The following is a 16,670-nucleotide window of genomic DNA, read 5'->3' on the forward strand; positions in this document are numbered from 1 at the left end:
ACATTATGTGAATATGTAGCACTGTCTGCCCAGGTCTGTCCCTGCATTTACATAAAAAAAGCCAGTTTTACAGTTCCAACATGAGAATATGTGTTTAAACACCCAGCAATTCATCACGCTTACTCATTATGTCATCATCTGGAATCTTGGCCATTGGTTACAACCGTGTAGCTTTTGGCTACATGAGTCTGTATTATATGCCATTGGTTTTGTATGATTTCATATGGGGGCTACAGCTGATTGGTGGAGTTTGATCCCCCAGCCCTCCTGGTAATGTTGAGTGACATGCTGTGATCACAGAAGCTATCATCTGTCAGGAATCCAACCCCAGGCCTTTGGTAATCTCTGCATATTCCACAGTTCACCTCTCATATTGTAATGCATTCATGTATTCATGGAAGGATTTAAATCAGTTCTCTTGTCTGGGACCTGCAAATACCTTTAAGCGATAGGGAGATTTGAGATAGATCACTTGAGAGCCACTTTTACTCTACTCTGTGGTCTATTCTAAACATCCATTACTTCATTCATTAAATTGTTTGTGGTCTAATCTGAAACTCATTGTTTAGATTGTTAAATTAACACCCGCTATTAACAATCATGAAAAGGGTCTTTTGTTCTTTGTTATTCCTCCTTCCAGCAAAAGTTGTCACTGTTAACAAATGTCAACGTTAATTGGTAATTCGGTTAATAATTTAAATGCCACCAAAATAATGCAAATGTCACTTAAAACGCGAGCGCGAGGTTAAGCTGAAGCCGTGAGCGCGCGCGGAAGAGAGGGAGCGTGTGCGGCGAGATCGCCAGGGCTGCTGGGAAGGGGGCCGAGCGCGGCTGCCGTGTGCCTGTCCCCTCCTGCAGGGTGAGTCAGATTGAGCAGTGCAGTCAATGGAGCGTGGCAGTCTCATCCCATTTCCCCCGGAGCGCCCCCTCTCCCGGGCCGGTCTGTTCCAGTGACAGTGTTCCGGAGCCCGTGCCTCCAGAGCGGGCCTTCACACGCTCCGTCTCCCCCGCCTTGCTCCTGATGGGCCTTGGCTCCAGGAGAGAGCCGTGCTCCGCGGCTATGAAGATATCCGTCACGTACGTTCCAGGCAGCAGGGTGGGCGGTTCGGGGGGGACCGGAGAGCAGGGGAACCAGAGACTGCCGGATTGGCACTGACAGCACAGACTACGGCAGCGGCCCACCGGGCCCGTGACAAAAGGGTTCGTCTGACAAGTGCATTTCCTCCTAAAAAGGTATCCGACATACACTGGCTTTATTAGAAACGCCTACTTTGTGTGTGTGTGTGTGTGTGTGTGTGTGTGTGTGTGTGGAGACTGGAGGTGGAGACTGTGGCCTGTCTGATGACATAGAGTTGTTATTAACCATCTCCGGCCATCCGCTAGCGTCTTGCTGCTGCTGTGTTAGTGTCACCGAGGTGTGGAGCGGGCTGCACCACCCAATTAACGTGTGGTCAGCAAGTGTCCTGTCCTCGTCCGCCAGTAAACGGGGCAGAGGACGGGTGGTGCGTTCTGGATGCTAACAGATGGGCTGCAGTCTCTTGTTCTACACCTGTAAAATGACCCCGTGAGACAGGTGTATGTAATCAAACGGGTGATGCGTACGGGAAGAAGAAAAGCAGACGTCTTCCTCAGTCTCGGTACCGTTCCACATTAACACGTACAGCAGCGGAGCGGCGGACCCGGCTTGGCAGAGGCTCTGTGTGCTCTGTAATGTTGGGTAATTGATTGTTAATGGCCCCTGTACTGTGTACTGTGAATGAAGATGAGGGGATGACTCACCCCAGAAAGCGGGCTGGGGTAGGAACGGCTGGGGAGAGTGGGGTGAGTCATCACCGCATTTCTCCGAGTCTTTTTACAGCTCGTGATACCTGACGGTCCCCCCCCCCCCCCCGGGTTAGACACAGCCGGCTTCATTGATAATATCGGAGGATTCACGCATGGCAGATATCAGGAGGGGGCGGAACACACCGCGGAATTTGCAATCATTTATTGAACGTGTTTAGAGGTTTTTTAATCCTCCAGTTTTTTCACGCAATGAAACAAACGGCAACAGCAAAAAAGGGGCAAAAGTCCAAATATACAATTAAAGATTAAAAACCAAAATCATCTCACCAAAGTGGTAGCGAGAAAACACAAAAAGAAACGCAACATAAAAGAATGACTTAAGATTGTTGTACAGGAGCCATTAGGTTGTATTGTTGTGTAGTGGCCGCGGATATAAACGTCTTCATGTGCTCTGATCTTCACGACTGCTATAAATGGAGAGGTGTGACAGACATACAGCCTTTTTTTTTCTCTGCTTGATAGGGTAGATTACATGACTGAGGTTGCCAGGTAACCACAGAGGAGTGGGTGTGTGTGAGCTCAACCTCTTCAGCTTCTTGATTTGAGCCGTTATGGTTTATGTGGTCGTGTGATGGACTTTTAAAAGCAGCCCTTGGTTCTCAGGTCACACACGGAAACAGATGATAAATGCAGCGTGAATGAACTTCTTGCTGAGGTGCTTCTGATGCAAAATTATGTCATCACAAATCTAAACAAATCAGGGAAGGTGCAACGTTTACTTTTCTCTCATTCATAAACGGAGAGTAACAACATGTACTGAGCCAATGCGGTGAAAAACTACTGTACTGCAAAAAACAAAGGTACGAAGCATTGATTGGTCTAAAAATAAAAACAACACTATATCTTTACATAGGAGCAAAACTAGTCTAGATTTTCCAAATCTTCAGAGGGCTGCGTTCATACGAATGACTTAAGTAGGCTGGACAGTCTCTACTTTGGAAAAAGCATCTGGACCGGCTCCATCAGCTACCGCTGGGCTGGGAGTGGTGGGGACCGGCTTTGCTGCTCCGCCCCTGTGCTCTCCAGCGCCACGCCCATCTGGGCCGGCCACGGGTCTGGAGAAGGCCGAGGCCAGGAGGCCGGCGGCCGTCAGCAGCCCCCCCAGACCGAGCATGCTGGCGCCGGCCTGCACGCAGGCGTGAAGCCCCTGGTTGTACTGGACCGCCCGTCGGTCCACAAAGAGCAGCTCTCCTTCCCCGAAGGCCTCGATGCGCGAGGGCACGACCAAGCCCACGACCAGAACCACCAGACCGGCCGCCAGCACCAGCGCTCCTAGCGCCAGAGGGACCTGAAACACAGAACCGGCGTGTCCACCTCTGGCTGCTTTGGAGGTGTGCAGATATTTTCCCAAACGTGTGAGGAAGCTCACCCTGCAGAGGTGCGCACTCCAGCGCTGCGATGAGCTCCGGCCCGGAGACTCTTCCTGCTCCCACACGGAGGCCGTGCACTCCTCGTAGAAGTGGTGCAGGTATGAGCGCACTCCGAAACCATGGCAACCAGAGCCCGACACGCTCTTAATGTGCTCTGATCCACAGACCTCCGAGCAATAAGCCATCTTTTGAACACACACACACACACACACACACACACACACACACACACACACACACATCACAGGATCCTTATGTCTGGCACAGTAACCATTTGGAAATAGAGCACAATTGTTTTTCATTAAATGCTATTTATAAAGCTAAAAAATATCAACAGCTCAATAGTCTTTGTCTCTCCTTCATGTCACCTTTGTCTTGACATGTAACATTTAGATCTAGTATTTGTAAGTGATTTAAAAATGACACAAGCAGGCTTCGAGTTTAAGCTCTATGTAATGATAGTGACTAGCACTGGAGGCAGCTTTTCAAATAACAGATGTTAAATACAGAGTGTTAAATATCGATCATAAATGACTGAATGAACTTACTACCATTATGTTTGCTTTTCATGAATGAACAGGATAGTTCTGGGTATGTTATTACTGATTCTGAGGTGACTGACCAACTACTGATGAGTCATACTTACAAACACACGCACAACCAACCATCTTTCTTACACACACATATCTTTCTATAGCCATTTCCACTATACATTATTTCTGCATGCCAGATATAGCTAATAAAAGACGTGATGTTTTCTTGAATACACATTACATGTGTGGGAGTAAGTAAAAGGAAACACTGCGATCCTGAAGAGGCTTCGAGACTCGTACCGAAATTCCGGGGTTTTTTTTATTGCATGACTATTGCGTTCATCTCCAGGCGCGATCTCACACTTCTACTACACGTTGTTTACGATACGGTGTTACGTTGTTCTGACGTTTCTAGAATAAAATCATGACGGTTTCAGTCGCACGGGTGAACGAAACGGCATCATCGCTTATTTACCACGTTCACAATAAGTGGTGCCTGCTTATAGTGGCCATGGTTCTGCAACAGCGATTCGTTCACAATGATCAACAGGTTCCTGATAATAATAATTCAGCAATGACTAATCTTATTTGTCGAATTAATCATAAAAAATGTGAATAAATACATAAGTAGCACAAAGCACTCGCCACATATTTCACCACATACTGTATTTCACGTTTTACTGAAATTAAATTAATTAACCAACACTAACTATCCTCAGCAAACCTCAGTTACATTTAAAATGATTTACTGTGATGATTTTCACCACTGTATTGCTCCAGCGCCAAAGCCCATTCGGCTGTTAGTAACTAGTTAACGCGATAAGTGAGAGTTGATCAAGATAAGCGAAGTAATACCGAGTTTGGACCGTGATCCTCGCCGCGTCTTCACGCGCGTCCCATCGCTCCTCGGCTCCTGTCGCGCGCAGGCTGACAGCAATGCGCATGCGCAATCGATAGTTCGTCTAGTTCAATTGCTCGATGCGGTTGACAAAGATGGCGATGACGACCGAAGTAGAGTCGTTTATGAAAGTGTCCAGCATATTAAAAAGTGGCTTCCGTGTCTCTGTAATACTGATAATCTCAATAACGAACGTATACTGTACATATGGATGAATTCCAGATTAATTACACATAAGTACCTCTTGAAACTAAACCTTGCAAAATTGTAATCTTTAAATAAAACTTGATAATTCTCATTCTGAATACAAGTACAAGTACGCTAAAAATGGTCCCTAAATAACATTATTTCAGTTTATAATTCCTCAAACACTGTTTTCCTCGCCCTACAGAAGAGTGATTTCCATGGTTACACATGTAAAAATACAGCGTATGAGTGGCCCCGTAGCTATAAATGAAGACTGGATTAAAAGACGGCAGACAGTTACAGCAGCTATAAGCTTTAATACCGTTTCTCCAAGTGAGATAAAAAAGACAGATGATGAAGAGCATGAAGAATAGCTCATACTGTCTCTTAGGTCTGCTTCTCCCGCCGTAATTATACAGTTCCTCTAAGTGATGGTCACACTGAGTTTAAAGAGAATGGTGACAGCTAGTCTGTAACAGCGGTAATAAATTGCATTCTATGGCAGTGCTAAAAAATGTGAATAATCTTTGAAGTGAATGTATGACGTTTAGAATCTAAAAAGCATTTGATACTAACATGCTATCATTACATCCACTGTGCTACACAGACAATCTGAGGTCCATAAATAGCAATGGTTTTGTAGTAATATATGTAGTCTACAAGGTTTCCAGTATAGCTAGAAACACAGTGCTTACACGGCTGATGAAGGATCTATGTCCAAAATACCCTATTCCTATTTCTCTGGAATCCTGGTTTACTACATTACATTTTTACTATATTTATCAGTCTCTACACATATATTTATATAACTCTGGAAAGACTTACAAGAACACTGCAAATGTCCTAGTCTCTCTGGATTCACTATTTATAGGTTTGTGCTTGAGGAGAATGCTCTATTGTTCTATTCCATAAACTGCTGCAAGCATTTGTCCCAAATTCCAAATAACATTATTTGTTATTTAGAGCATGCATGCATTTCCAAAATGCATTTCCATAATCAGAAAAAAAATCTGGTAAAAAAAAGACATTGACTAAAACTACGAAAACAAGATCACATCATAGAAAAAACATACTAATGTTTTAACTTAAGGGTTCAGAAATCAATAGCTTTCATGCGTGTTGGCATGCTCTTCCCTAGTCATTCATGTGGCTCATATAAAGGACTTGGTTCAGGTGATTTACTAATCTATGCTGCATTAAGTCGAATGAGAGACACCATGCACACAGAGTGGTCTCTTAAATTTTTTCAGAGCAGTACAGAGAGCATGCCAGTTCAGACCACACCTTGATTAACAAACTCTGCACCGAATGTTGACACACCGAGACAATTTGATAGTAATGGCACTTCTGGAATGCTACTACAGCAGTAAACCAAATGAGAGAGAATGCAACACACATGAGGGAACTATGGGTGTGAAGAAGGCCTTCATCCACACTCCTGTTTTACCCATTGCTCAAATGAAGCCTCCTCTTCCAGCTTGATATGGATTAAATAAAGTAGAAATGTCACTTTACAAATTCAGCAATTGCTACTTGTGCCTAAGTGACAAAAGATACCAGATTCACTGAACACATAAATGAATACCAGAGTAATGGCCGTTCTTGAGATCCAGCTGTGGACATGCGGAGGACGATCATATCTAAGCTAATTACTGGTTTAGGATCCCCTGACACAGTGGCCAGCTATCATCAGCTATAAACATAATTCCATGCAATTCATGTAAAAGAGGAAATGTGCTATTTACCAAAAAAAGTGATTCAAAGTGATGTCTGAGATACAGTGCAGAACATCCCTTACTGTGGACCCACCCAAAGCTGCAAACAATACTGGAAGAGCATATGGGGAGAATTAATCAACACATGACACCAGTGCTCAGTGGTTAAGAGATCTCAAAGCAGAGCACCACAAACTCTCAGAGCAGAAACCAGTCAGCATCACAACAGCAGATGTCCGAGAGCAGGTGACAAACACGAAGAACTGGGCGGCACCTGGACCTGACGTGATCCACCATCCTCCTGACTAAAGAAACCAACATATCTGCATGGCTGACTAGCAGAACAAATGAACCAGCTGCTTTCTACTGGCTCCCATCTGGACTGACTAACGCAAGGCAGGACAGTCCTGGTTATGAAGGACCAGAATCAAGGACAAACACCATCAAACTTCTGACCTATGACCTGCCTGTCCACAATGCGGAAGATCCTGTTGGGAACACGAGCAAGCAAAGCTGATTGAACATATGTGCAAGTATATGACCACCACCCAGAACCGGATCAGAAACAATACCAGAGGCTATTCAAAGTGGCAGCTACTTGAGAGATAGAGCTATCAACCAGGATTCCCAGACCAGACAGACCAACCTGACCACTGCCTGAAGTGACCACAAGAAAGTGTAAAACTCAATGCCACAAACATATAAAATCTATAGTGTCATAAGAGCCTTAAGATAGAACACAGTAAGTCTATAATAATATTGAACACCATATTTAAAATATTTGCTCAAAGGAGCATAAATTGTGCTAGGAGATGCAATATCCCACAGGGCTGTTATGTATAGGCACTAACCCACTCAGGGCGGTGATCTGTAAGAGTGGGCAGAAAAGTACACTGACTTACTAATCCTCCAGACGAGGATCTACAACAAGAACCTTTGAGCTGGAGAAATGAATTTACCACACAAATTTATTACAGACCTGGAGGACAGCTGCAGAAGACCTGCGGATTCTCCAACCACACAGGAACCACGAGGCGCTTCCCAAGAGTGAGGCAAGGAATGAATCATTCATCTGAACGGGAGTGAGATCAGAGAATCATGAACGCTCTGCCAGTCATCAGATACCCAGCAGGAAAGACAAGCAAACCAAAAGAAGAGCTGGCAGCTGCCAAGAAAAGTTCCTAAAGGCTGAACACCACCTGGAAGGAAGCTCGACAGGGCTTATAAAGTGTAAAAGCCAGTGTCCAGGATGAGACACAAAACATCCATGAGTACATCTAAGCATTGGTGTCCAAGGATTAGCTGATGAAAGAGAACCTCAGACAGATGGGGGACACAGATACCATGGAAACACAAGAGATGCCATGTCAGGATAATCCCCTTCATGGAATGTACCACCGACAGGTAGTAGGGGTGACTGACATAAAACCATGCTTGCAATAGCTGGAAAAGGCAGGGATGGTAGACACAACAGAGACATTAATCACGCTAGCACAAGAACAAGCACTAAGCACCAGGTTAGTCAAAGTATGGATGTGTCACTTCAGTGAAAATGGAAAAGTGCAGACATACAGTAAGAGAGAGAACAAAGTGACAGTGATCATGCAGGTATAAAGAAACATATGCAAGAGATGTGAGTCTAAATGTGAGGACCCACAGAGATTGGGCAGCATGGTGGCTTGGTGGTTAGCACATTAGCTTCTCAGTGCTAGAGTCTTTGATTTTGGTCCCTATCTGGAAAATGATTCAATGTTATCCCCATGTTTGTGTGGGTTTTCTCTGGGGCCTTATATGCTATATAAATTGTCCTGGTGCACGTGTGTAAGAATGATTTGTGTCTGCATGTCTAATAATGTGGTCTGAGTGTTTATTTGTGTGATTGTGCGTCTACATGCCCAGTGGTGGATGGAGGTCTGTCCTGGGTGTTGTCGTCTCTTCTCTTCCCGCACCTGATTCAGTCCCCCAGGGGGCCGAGGTTTCCAGTTTAGATTATGCTGTGCACAACTGGCTGCCGTTTCTCACCAGCATGTCACTGGATATGAAGGCTGTGTGGGTTCATTGTAAAGCAACATTGGGTTCCTTGAAAGGTGCAATATAACTATAACTTCATCCATTCATTTTTTTTAGGTAAAAAGCTAACGCCCTCTGGGACCCCCCCCCCCCCCCCAAGTCCAAACAGACAAACATAGTGACCCAACAGTAGTGGTTATAAATGTGACAGACCCAAATGATGCCAAGAGAAAGGAATATAAGAAATAGGAAAAACACCAGGGACTGAAAAACGAAAGAGAGAGAATGTGGAAAGTTAACACCACCTTTGTACCAGTGGTGGTAGGAACACTCGGGAGTGTGAACCCTACGTTGCAGTGGCTCTAACAGATCCCAGAAATGCTTTGACCTCAGGCCAGAAGAGAGCTATCTCAGGAATGGCAAAACCACAGCGCTACATCATCAACATACCAGGCCTCGGGGAGAAGGTACGGAAGAAAAAATAAGGTATGACCTCTTACCAGAATGGTGACACTTCGATTTTTTAAAATGTAGTAAAATACATTCTTTACAGTTCCCAAAACAAATCATTTTTATGTCCTGTCAAATCTTTGAATGATATAAGTAACATAAATAAAATAGCCCAACATACGATTCTGTCCAACTACAACCACAGCTAACTACAACCGAAAGAACTGTAGAGGCTTAGGGCACCGAGCAGAGGCACTCTGTGTAATTTTATGTACGTTTATGTAATTTTCAAGACAGCACGGATCTCATACCTCTCGTCTCCCATAGATGGGCAGTCTAGTTTCACATATCCATAACATTTGTTAATCATGTGTTGACTTTTTTTTCGTCCAGTGTTATCCCATCTGTCAGTGTCATGGCGCTGTCCTTGGTGCTGAAGAGCAAGACCGATGGCTGTCGGTCCTAATCAATTTCAGGCAATGTTTTGCTTTTCGCTGTTAAAGAAGTTAACATAGCTAACAGCAAAAGAATGGGCAAACACACGCACACGCACGCGCACGCACGCACACACACACACACACACACACACACACACACACACACACACACACACACACACACACACACACACACACACACACACACACACAATTCGGAGGTGTGGAGGCAAGTAGAAGCATTATTAACAAATCTTGCCGACTAGAAAAAAGCACGTTATGTCTCTCTCTTGATGTCCTTTTCAGTAGTCGGGAGATGTGAATATTAAAACTGCGGGGGCACGTCAAGGCCCTGGAGTGTGAGGATAATGTGCTCATTATGTTGGTGAGCCAGCGAAGCATAAACGCTATCATCGCCTGTGCCTTTCTCTCTTTCCATCCGTATTTGATATATGGAGTACTTAGACGGCTGGCGTCGCGGGGAAAGCAAGCGAAGTTCAAAAAGTCACGAGACACGCCTCCTGATGCAGCACGTCACCACTAGTTTTCTTGTGGAAGTTGGCGGTTGCGTCATCCAAAGGACGGGGAATTCCTTTAATAAATATCATGTAACACCACGGCAGCCTGGTAAATTGAAGAAAGTATTTCCTCTACCAAGCTCTCGGATGTTTTGTATCATGTGGTTCACGCTGCAATATTTGATCCATCTAATGACGCTGTCACTAGCTGGGGCTGGAAAGAATTGATTAGAGAAGGTTAAATGCACCGTAACCTGCTATATGCGTGCAGGCGGTGGCACGAATGTAAGCTGTACACGCTGTATACTTTTGTTGTAGCGGTATTTCGCACATATAATTAAGTTACATTACAGATCATAATTAAGCAGCAGACGTTCTCTCATGTTTATTTGTTTTTTACACAAAAGAGATAATTGTTAGGTCAATACTGTTACACAAGTCCAACCTCACGGCCTACATTCTGTAGATGCAAAATCGCTGACTGGAAGGTAGTATTTTTTTTTTTTGCATCACGAGGACTTGCAACAGCACATCCCGTGACCACTAGATGGCGATATCACCCCGGATAGCGTGCATTGGCCGGAGTCCTGGTAGAAAGTGCACGTGTTGATGTAGCAGTCGCTTCTTAAACTTAAATCCTAATAACTCCGCAAACCAACAAAACGTCTTTCGTGTTGTTTTTACACTCTTCTGTTATCGATCAGGCTTATCGTCCATCTGAAAAGTGGAACAACACCAAGTTCATTATTATTAAACTACAGCAGTTATCTTACAGAACACGCTTCAGGTGCGAGAGTTACTACATCTGTTAGGGTAGGTGGGTACAGGTAGGTAGGTGTTATGTGGGACTTTCTTTCTAGGAATCTAACTTTAAACTTTATAACTACACTGTATCACAAAATAAAATGATCAGGTAAATTACAGCAAATACACTGCAGCGACTGTCATTTTAAAAACAGTTAACATTTCTAACAGAGTGACTCCTTTCTGGAATATTATTATGAGGTTCATTATTCATTTTCATCATAATATTCTGGATCAGAATAACAAATAAATAAAGTAGATTTGGCACACATGAGATATTGTTCGTGTGTGTGTGTGTGTGTGTGTGTGTGTGTGTGTGTGTGTCTTCATTACCAGTCCAAACACATAAACCTCATAACCATTAAAGGGCACATTTGTAGGTTTCAGTGCGTGGAGGTGACCATGTCATACACGTCCACGGTTCCAGCGCTGGCTCTGTGCGTCGCTCACATCCTCCACCGAGCTCCCTCCCCGCCCCCTGCCATCTGTCTCGCTATCCCGCGCAGCGAGCATCCACCGCACACAGCCCGAGGGCACGCGAGCGCCAGGGCGGGGGAGGTCTGCAGCACAGCAGCCCTGACATCTGCTGTCTTCCTGGGCTTCATGTGGGGGGCCCCTGGGGGCCAAAACAACAGAGGCCCGTGCAGCCGTGCTGCCCTGCTCTGCTGGCCCCATTGTTTCTGTACCGAATTAGCGTGATGGGGAGAGAGCGGGCCGTGCCAACGTTCTCACTGGCCACGCTCCTCAGGGGGGGGTGGAGCTTCGTGCCATTTGCTACGGTCATTAAGCTGTAAGGTCAATTTGACCTAAATTAATATTTAAATTTTATGGAATGTTATGGACATGGTGTGACAGTTGGTGCACGCACATGCATTATGTGTGTTGAGGCTTGTAGATTTGCATATGTTATCAATCACGGGTTTAGGTTTTCAGAAGGGTTTGTGTTAGGCAGTTATTGTAATCACTTAGCAAGTGGAATAATCATCGCTTTTGTCATACGGACTTAAAATATCTTGCAAAGACTTTTGAATTTTGACAGAATGCACTGTTCTCTGATCAGCTAAATTATGGATATTAGCGATACTTTGATAGCACCTCTTACAGTTTCTAAGCCGTCGTAATGTATTCTGTAATAAAATTCTCCAAGACGAATGAAGGAAAAGAATCAAACTCTCAAGGTCTTGTTTTTCTTGTTTCTTGACACAACGCTGGAAGCCAGGGCATGCCCCCTCCCTGTTCTCTCTCTCTCCCTCTCTCTCTCTCCCTCTTTCTCTCTCTCTCTCTTTCCTTGCTGAGCGAGTAGCAGAGTGCATGGCAGAACATCCTCTTTCATCTCAGGAGCGATCAATAATGTATGGGACTCCCAGGCTCTCGGAGGAGAACAGCTTTGGCTGCGGCCGTTCCCGTGCTCCGTGCAGCCCTGACAGCCCTTCTCAGCGCCCCGCTTGCCAGAACCAGCCCAGGCCCCCAATTAAAGCCCAGCGCTTCGAGAGTCTGGCAGCCTGCGTGCATCCACGGCTCGCCTCAAAGAGGCTCCTGCAAACCCCCCCACCCCTCCTCTTCCCCAACCCCTGGAGACCCTCTGACCTACTCCCCCACACCGTATTGATCTTCAGGCAGATGTAAAAGACTATTGAGGTCATCATTCATTTTTTATCATTCCCAAGAAAATGTCAAAACGTGCGGCAAAAGTATCGGCGTGTCGGGCGTAATGGGTCGCGGCCCGGGCGGAGGAGAGGGCCATCGGGCCACCGACGCGGCCGGACGTCTGCCCCGTATCGGTGCCTCGCGCGTGGACGCTGCCGTTCACACCGCCGGCCTGGGAGGAGGTTGATGGCTGAGGCAGTGACTGATCCAAACGTGAGCCTCAGACACGTGAGACACGTGAGACACGTGAGACACGTGAGACACGTGCGCTGCTCTGCTGTCGCTGTGAGCCAGACGCCGACCGTCAGTAGTGACACGCGGCTGATGGCACCGTACGGACCGGCGCGTGATGACACATTCAGACATTCCCACCGTGCTGAAGCTCATCTGACCGGGGTTAATTGGACGTATTTACTACCACCCACCCCACCTTGAAAACCCACACGTACACACACACGCGCACACACAACTGGCTCTGCTATAAATATTTAATTTTCATCAAACCTCCTTTTAGTGTTAGCCTTCCCGTTCTCGCCTCGGTGGTCAGTGGTTGTCGTGACAGACCTGACCTTTCGCCCTCGCCCCTCGGCGTGGCTCTCGGCAACTGTATCAGGCTCGCTCGCCCGTCCGACAGGTGGTGCGTGTGGGCCGAGGGATTTCCGCGTCTGAATTCTGTCTCGGCGCAGATGGAACGGGCTCCATCGTCCCCTCCCTGGCCCGTGGGTCCGGACTTTCCGACCTTGGCTGGAGAGACGTGATAAAATGGTGTGAACCTCGCTGAAGGAGTTGCATCTGGTGGACAGAGAGCGAGAGCGAGAGAGAGAGAGAGGGAGACATTCGTCTTAGTCGTCATCATCCCACAAATCAGCTGAGTTAAAGGGAGGGGGGGGGGGGGGCTTTTAGGGTCTCCCCTCTGGAGGAGTGAAGCAGGCCGGGTCTAGCCGCCACAGCTACGCATTCATGCGGCCCGATTTATGGCCGACTCCAGAACAGAGCATCTTTGTGCAGAAGTTCTTGCTTGTGCTTTGTGCAGCTGTGTAAATTATCGGCGTATTTGGCGAATGGCCCTCTCCTCTCCATACCTTCTGCGTGGTCAGAAGACTACTACATTTATTCTTTTCCACACCATTCTTTTTTGGTGGATGGTCTTCTAGTCTTCTTTTTTTTTGGGGGGGGGGGAGAACGGGCGGTAAGAATCATACGCTATACGTTCATATACATAACTGGTGGGTTTCATTATACATTGTCTTGGACTTGAATCTTTTTATATCAGTCCATATTTCCTGCTGAAATATGAAGGTCTATTGAGTTAATTATCTCTCTCCATTTCCATACATAGAGGCTGAAATGTAGCGATAAGAAGCAGGCCCCTCTGCTTTCTGTAATGAGCTTCAGTGTGAGTAATAGACACCGGCTGCAGCACTGGGGAATATCAATGACGAGACTTCACGACACCCTTAATTACCTAAACGTCCATGCCTGGCGAACCACGGGCCGGGCTCCCCCTCTTCGGTGGTCCCCCTGCCGCACGCGAGGGACGCCGTCCGCCGTCGGGCAGCAAACGGGACGTTTTCTAAAAACAAAAAACACAACGAAAATATAGAAACAAGAAACGAGAGGTCTGGGGGGTGGAAAGTTGTGGAAAAGTTGTGTGAGCCAGTGGCACGGTGGTGTGAAGCCCCCACCGCCCTCCTTACACCTGTCTGTGCGAGACTGGGAGCCTTGGCGTGTCTTAATGAAACTTAGCGTTCCGCTCATCGGAATAAAACAGCTGCTACGCTCTGCAGAGAGAGAGAGAAAGAGATAGAGAGAGGTGGGCTGACAACACCTCCGGTGGCGTTAATTAGACCAGCCAAACACGCAGCCAAAAGGGGTGGGGGCTGACGGAGCATACATTAGGAGGGTGCCAGGGTGCGTGGATGTTATTACCATACGGGGAACATGAAAACAATTAGGAATGCTCACCTTCAGCGTCGACCGTACAGACGGAGGCAGCGTCGTCTCGTAGTATTTTGTTAACTGTAGGAAGGGGACGTGGTGTTACTGAGCAGAGCGTCTCACGCTTGGATATGGATGCGTGTCGGTGTGCAGCCGTGTGTGTGCATGCGGTGCGTGAGCGTGAGATGATGAAAGCGTTCGGGCCGAGCTCCCACCCGCTACGGATCCTGTCCCCGTCCCGAGCGTTGTTTCCTGCGGTCGGGGAGGAGCTGACGGAGGCGCAGGAGCGGGAGGAGCGGGAGGGAGCGGGAGGGAGCGCACACGGCCCGTTTTGATCTCCGAGTCTATCAGGCAGCAACGAATCACAGAGTGTGAGGTGGCATTCGAACGACTGCCAACTCGTTCTCACACTACAGGATCAGTGCAATACATTTTCAACTGCTTTGGTGTGTGTGTGTGTGTGTGTGTGTGTGTGTGTGTGTGTGTGTGTGTGTGTGTGTGCATATATATTTATATATACATACATATATACTGTATGTCTGAGTTTTTCTGACATTTGTTTCACTTTTTTACACAGTACATTTTTGTTTACATTCTGAAAATCTATACTTACGGATGTGTTAAATGTCAGGAGCATCACGAATAGAATTTGAGTACATACACTCTAAGAAAATCTGTGGAACTGAAATTGATATATGAGCATCTGAAACTATGGGATCATTTCAGATGCTCATTTATCAATTTCAGTTCTACAGATTTTCATAGATTAAAAGTTCTCAAATTGAGTAATTGTGCTGTTTGTGTTTGTGAAAGTGTGTGTGAGTGTGAGTGTGTGTGTGTGTGTGTGTTCAAAGCACTTGTCATGTTTTTTGATAAAAGAGCTGATGGCATTGGCAGTTTGCCCTGAGGGAGAAATATCCATTTCCTAACTGTGTTATGCAGAAAGGCGAATACGTGTTTCCAAACCACAACTCTTCGGTGTGAAGTTTATAAAAAAGAAAAAGGAAAGAAAGAGACAGACTTAGATATTTCTCGCATTTGACAGTCAATTGTCATGTCAGGCTGTCTTACCTCTTTATACATATTTAATGTAAACGCTTTATGACACCATTTCACAATCTCACGATCGTCAGAGGCTGGAATATACCTGTATTAAAAAACGCGAGACCGACTGGTTCCGAATTTGGCTGTGTTTGCTGGCGGGAACGGCGTGCCTGTGAACAGCGTGGCTGGGATTCAGATGTAATGGGTCCTGTGTTTATTTAAATGGTTTTTCCATCATGGGCTGTAAAACGAAGGAGTAAGACTCTGCTGCAGTAAACAGGCCCATGACTTACTGATTTATGGGCCATTAGGACCTGAGAGGCACTTTACTGCACTAAGCTAATCTGAGCTCTGCTGGCACTGCTGTGTGTGTGTGTGTGTGTGTGTGTGTGTGTGTGTGTGTGTGTGTGTGTGTGTGTGTGTGTGTGTGTGTGTGCGTGCGCATGTGCACACAGATAGTATTACACTAGGTTAAAGTAATAAGTTACATTTTGCCACGTTTGGGCCAGAAACACGCACACGCGAAAGTTCACAACCTCTGCAAAATCTAAGAAGTGAATCTGCATCACCACATTAAGCCCCCACAGGCAACAGTGTAAACCTGAGACATTAGTGGAGCAATAAGTAGGACCATCCCCTTAAAACCGATACCTCACAATCCCTCTGCAGTTCAGCTTAGAATTAATGACTCTCCTGCAGCAATCAGACACTGAAGCAATGCGATGATACCATTTGCATTAACACGCTCAAAGAGCTTTTCCTCACACATATATGACAGCCATGGTACCTTTGGCTACTGCACTTAATGGTGACTCGTTTTTTTTTTGCGAACTCTTGGCTTCCTGTTAATTACATTCACACACATCCTCTCTCAGAACAGAACCCAATGAGCCACTTCCAGCGTGGGTGTGACCCGGTTCCCTCATTGCCTATGGCGTTGGCCCATGATGGGCCATTCAGTTCCTCCAGCTGTCCCGCAGAAAGCTGTCCACCCCGGACAGGAGAGGCCTAAACTTCCGAGGGGTCAAACCTCCCATAGTCCCTCTCCCTTTAGGGGTCCATTAACATTTACAGCCTTTGATCATATAAGTCCGATGATCTTGCTGGAGGTGTGGATAACCTTTACCAAACAACTAAACAGAGCCTACAGAGGCCATAAGTTTGGCCGTACCACATGGATTTAAAAGGGCAACGTTGTCGTTTGGGACAGAGGAACGTATTATAATCGCTGTGATCTAAATGATTAATCCTGAGCTGAACCGGGGTTAAGTGGAG

At 46.2% G+C, this 16,670-nt stretch overlaps 2 protein-coding genes across 3 annotated transcripts; both read right to left on the minus strand.

The window, feature by feature from the left end:
• Positions 1-2,252: 2,252 nt before the first annotated feature.
• nrsn1l (neurensin 1-like) lies at positions 2,253-4,686 on the minus strand. 2 transcript variants are annotated; one of them, XM_077007771.1, is made up of 4 exons: positions 4,604-4,686; positions 4,049-4,159; positions 3,215-3,400; positions 2,253-3,133 (listed from the first exon to the last, which is right to left on the minus strand). In XM_077007771.1, the coding sequence occupies exons 3-4, from the start codon at positions 3,398-3,400 to the stop codon at positions 2,756-2,758; spliced, it is 564 nt and encodes a 187-aa protein (XP_076863886.1). In that variant the 5' UTR covers positions 4,049-4,159; positions 4,604-4,686; the 3' UTR covers positions 2,253-2,755. The 2 variants fall into 2 exon arrangements, with proteins under 2 accessions (XP_076863886.1, XP_076863885.1); XM_077007770.1 differs by lacking the exon at positions 4,049-4,159 and having other exon boundaries at positions 4,604-4,674.
• A 5,732-nt stretch (positions 4,687-10,418) lies between these two features.
• LOC143516203 (uncharacterized) lies at positions 10,419-14,674 on the minus strand. Its single transcript, XM_077007772.1, has 5 exons — positions 14,379-14,674; positions 14,113-14,194; positions 13,879-13,986; positions 12,983-13,205; positions 10,419-10,679 (listed from the first exon to the last, which is right to left on the minus strand). The coding sequence occupies exons 2-5, from the start codon at positions 14,169-14,171 to the stop codon at positions 10,656-10,658; spliced, it is 414 nt and encodes a 137-aa protein (XP_076863887.1). The 5' UTR covers positions 14,172-14,194; positions 14,379-14,674; the 3' UTR covers positions 10,419-10,655.
• Positions 14,675-16,670: the final 1,996 nt, after the last annotated feature.

Source organism: Brachyhypopomus gauderio, chromosome 6 (genome assembly GCF_052324685.1).
Source record: "Brachyhypopomus gauderio isolate BG-103 chromosome 6, BGAUD_0.2, whole genome shotgun sequence".
Classification (NCBI taxonomy): Eukaryota; Metazoa; Chordata; class Actinopteri; order Gymnotiformes; family Hypopomidae; genus Brachyhypopomus; species Brachyhypopomus gauderio.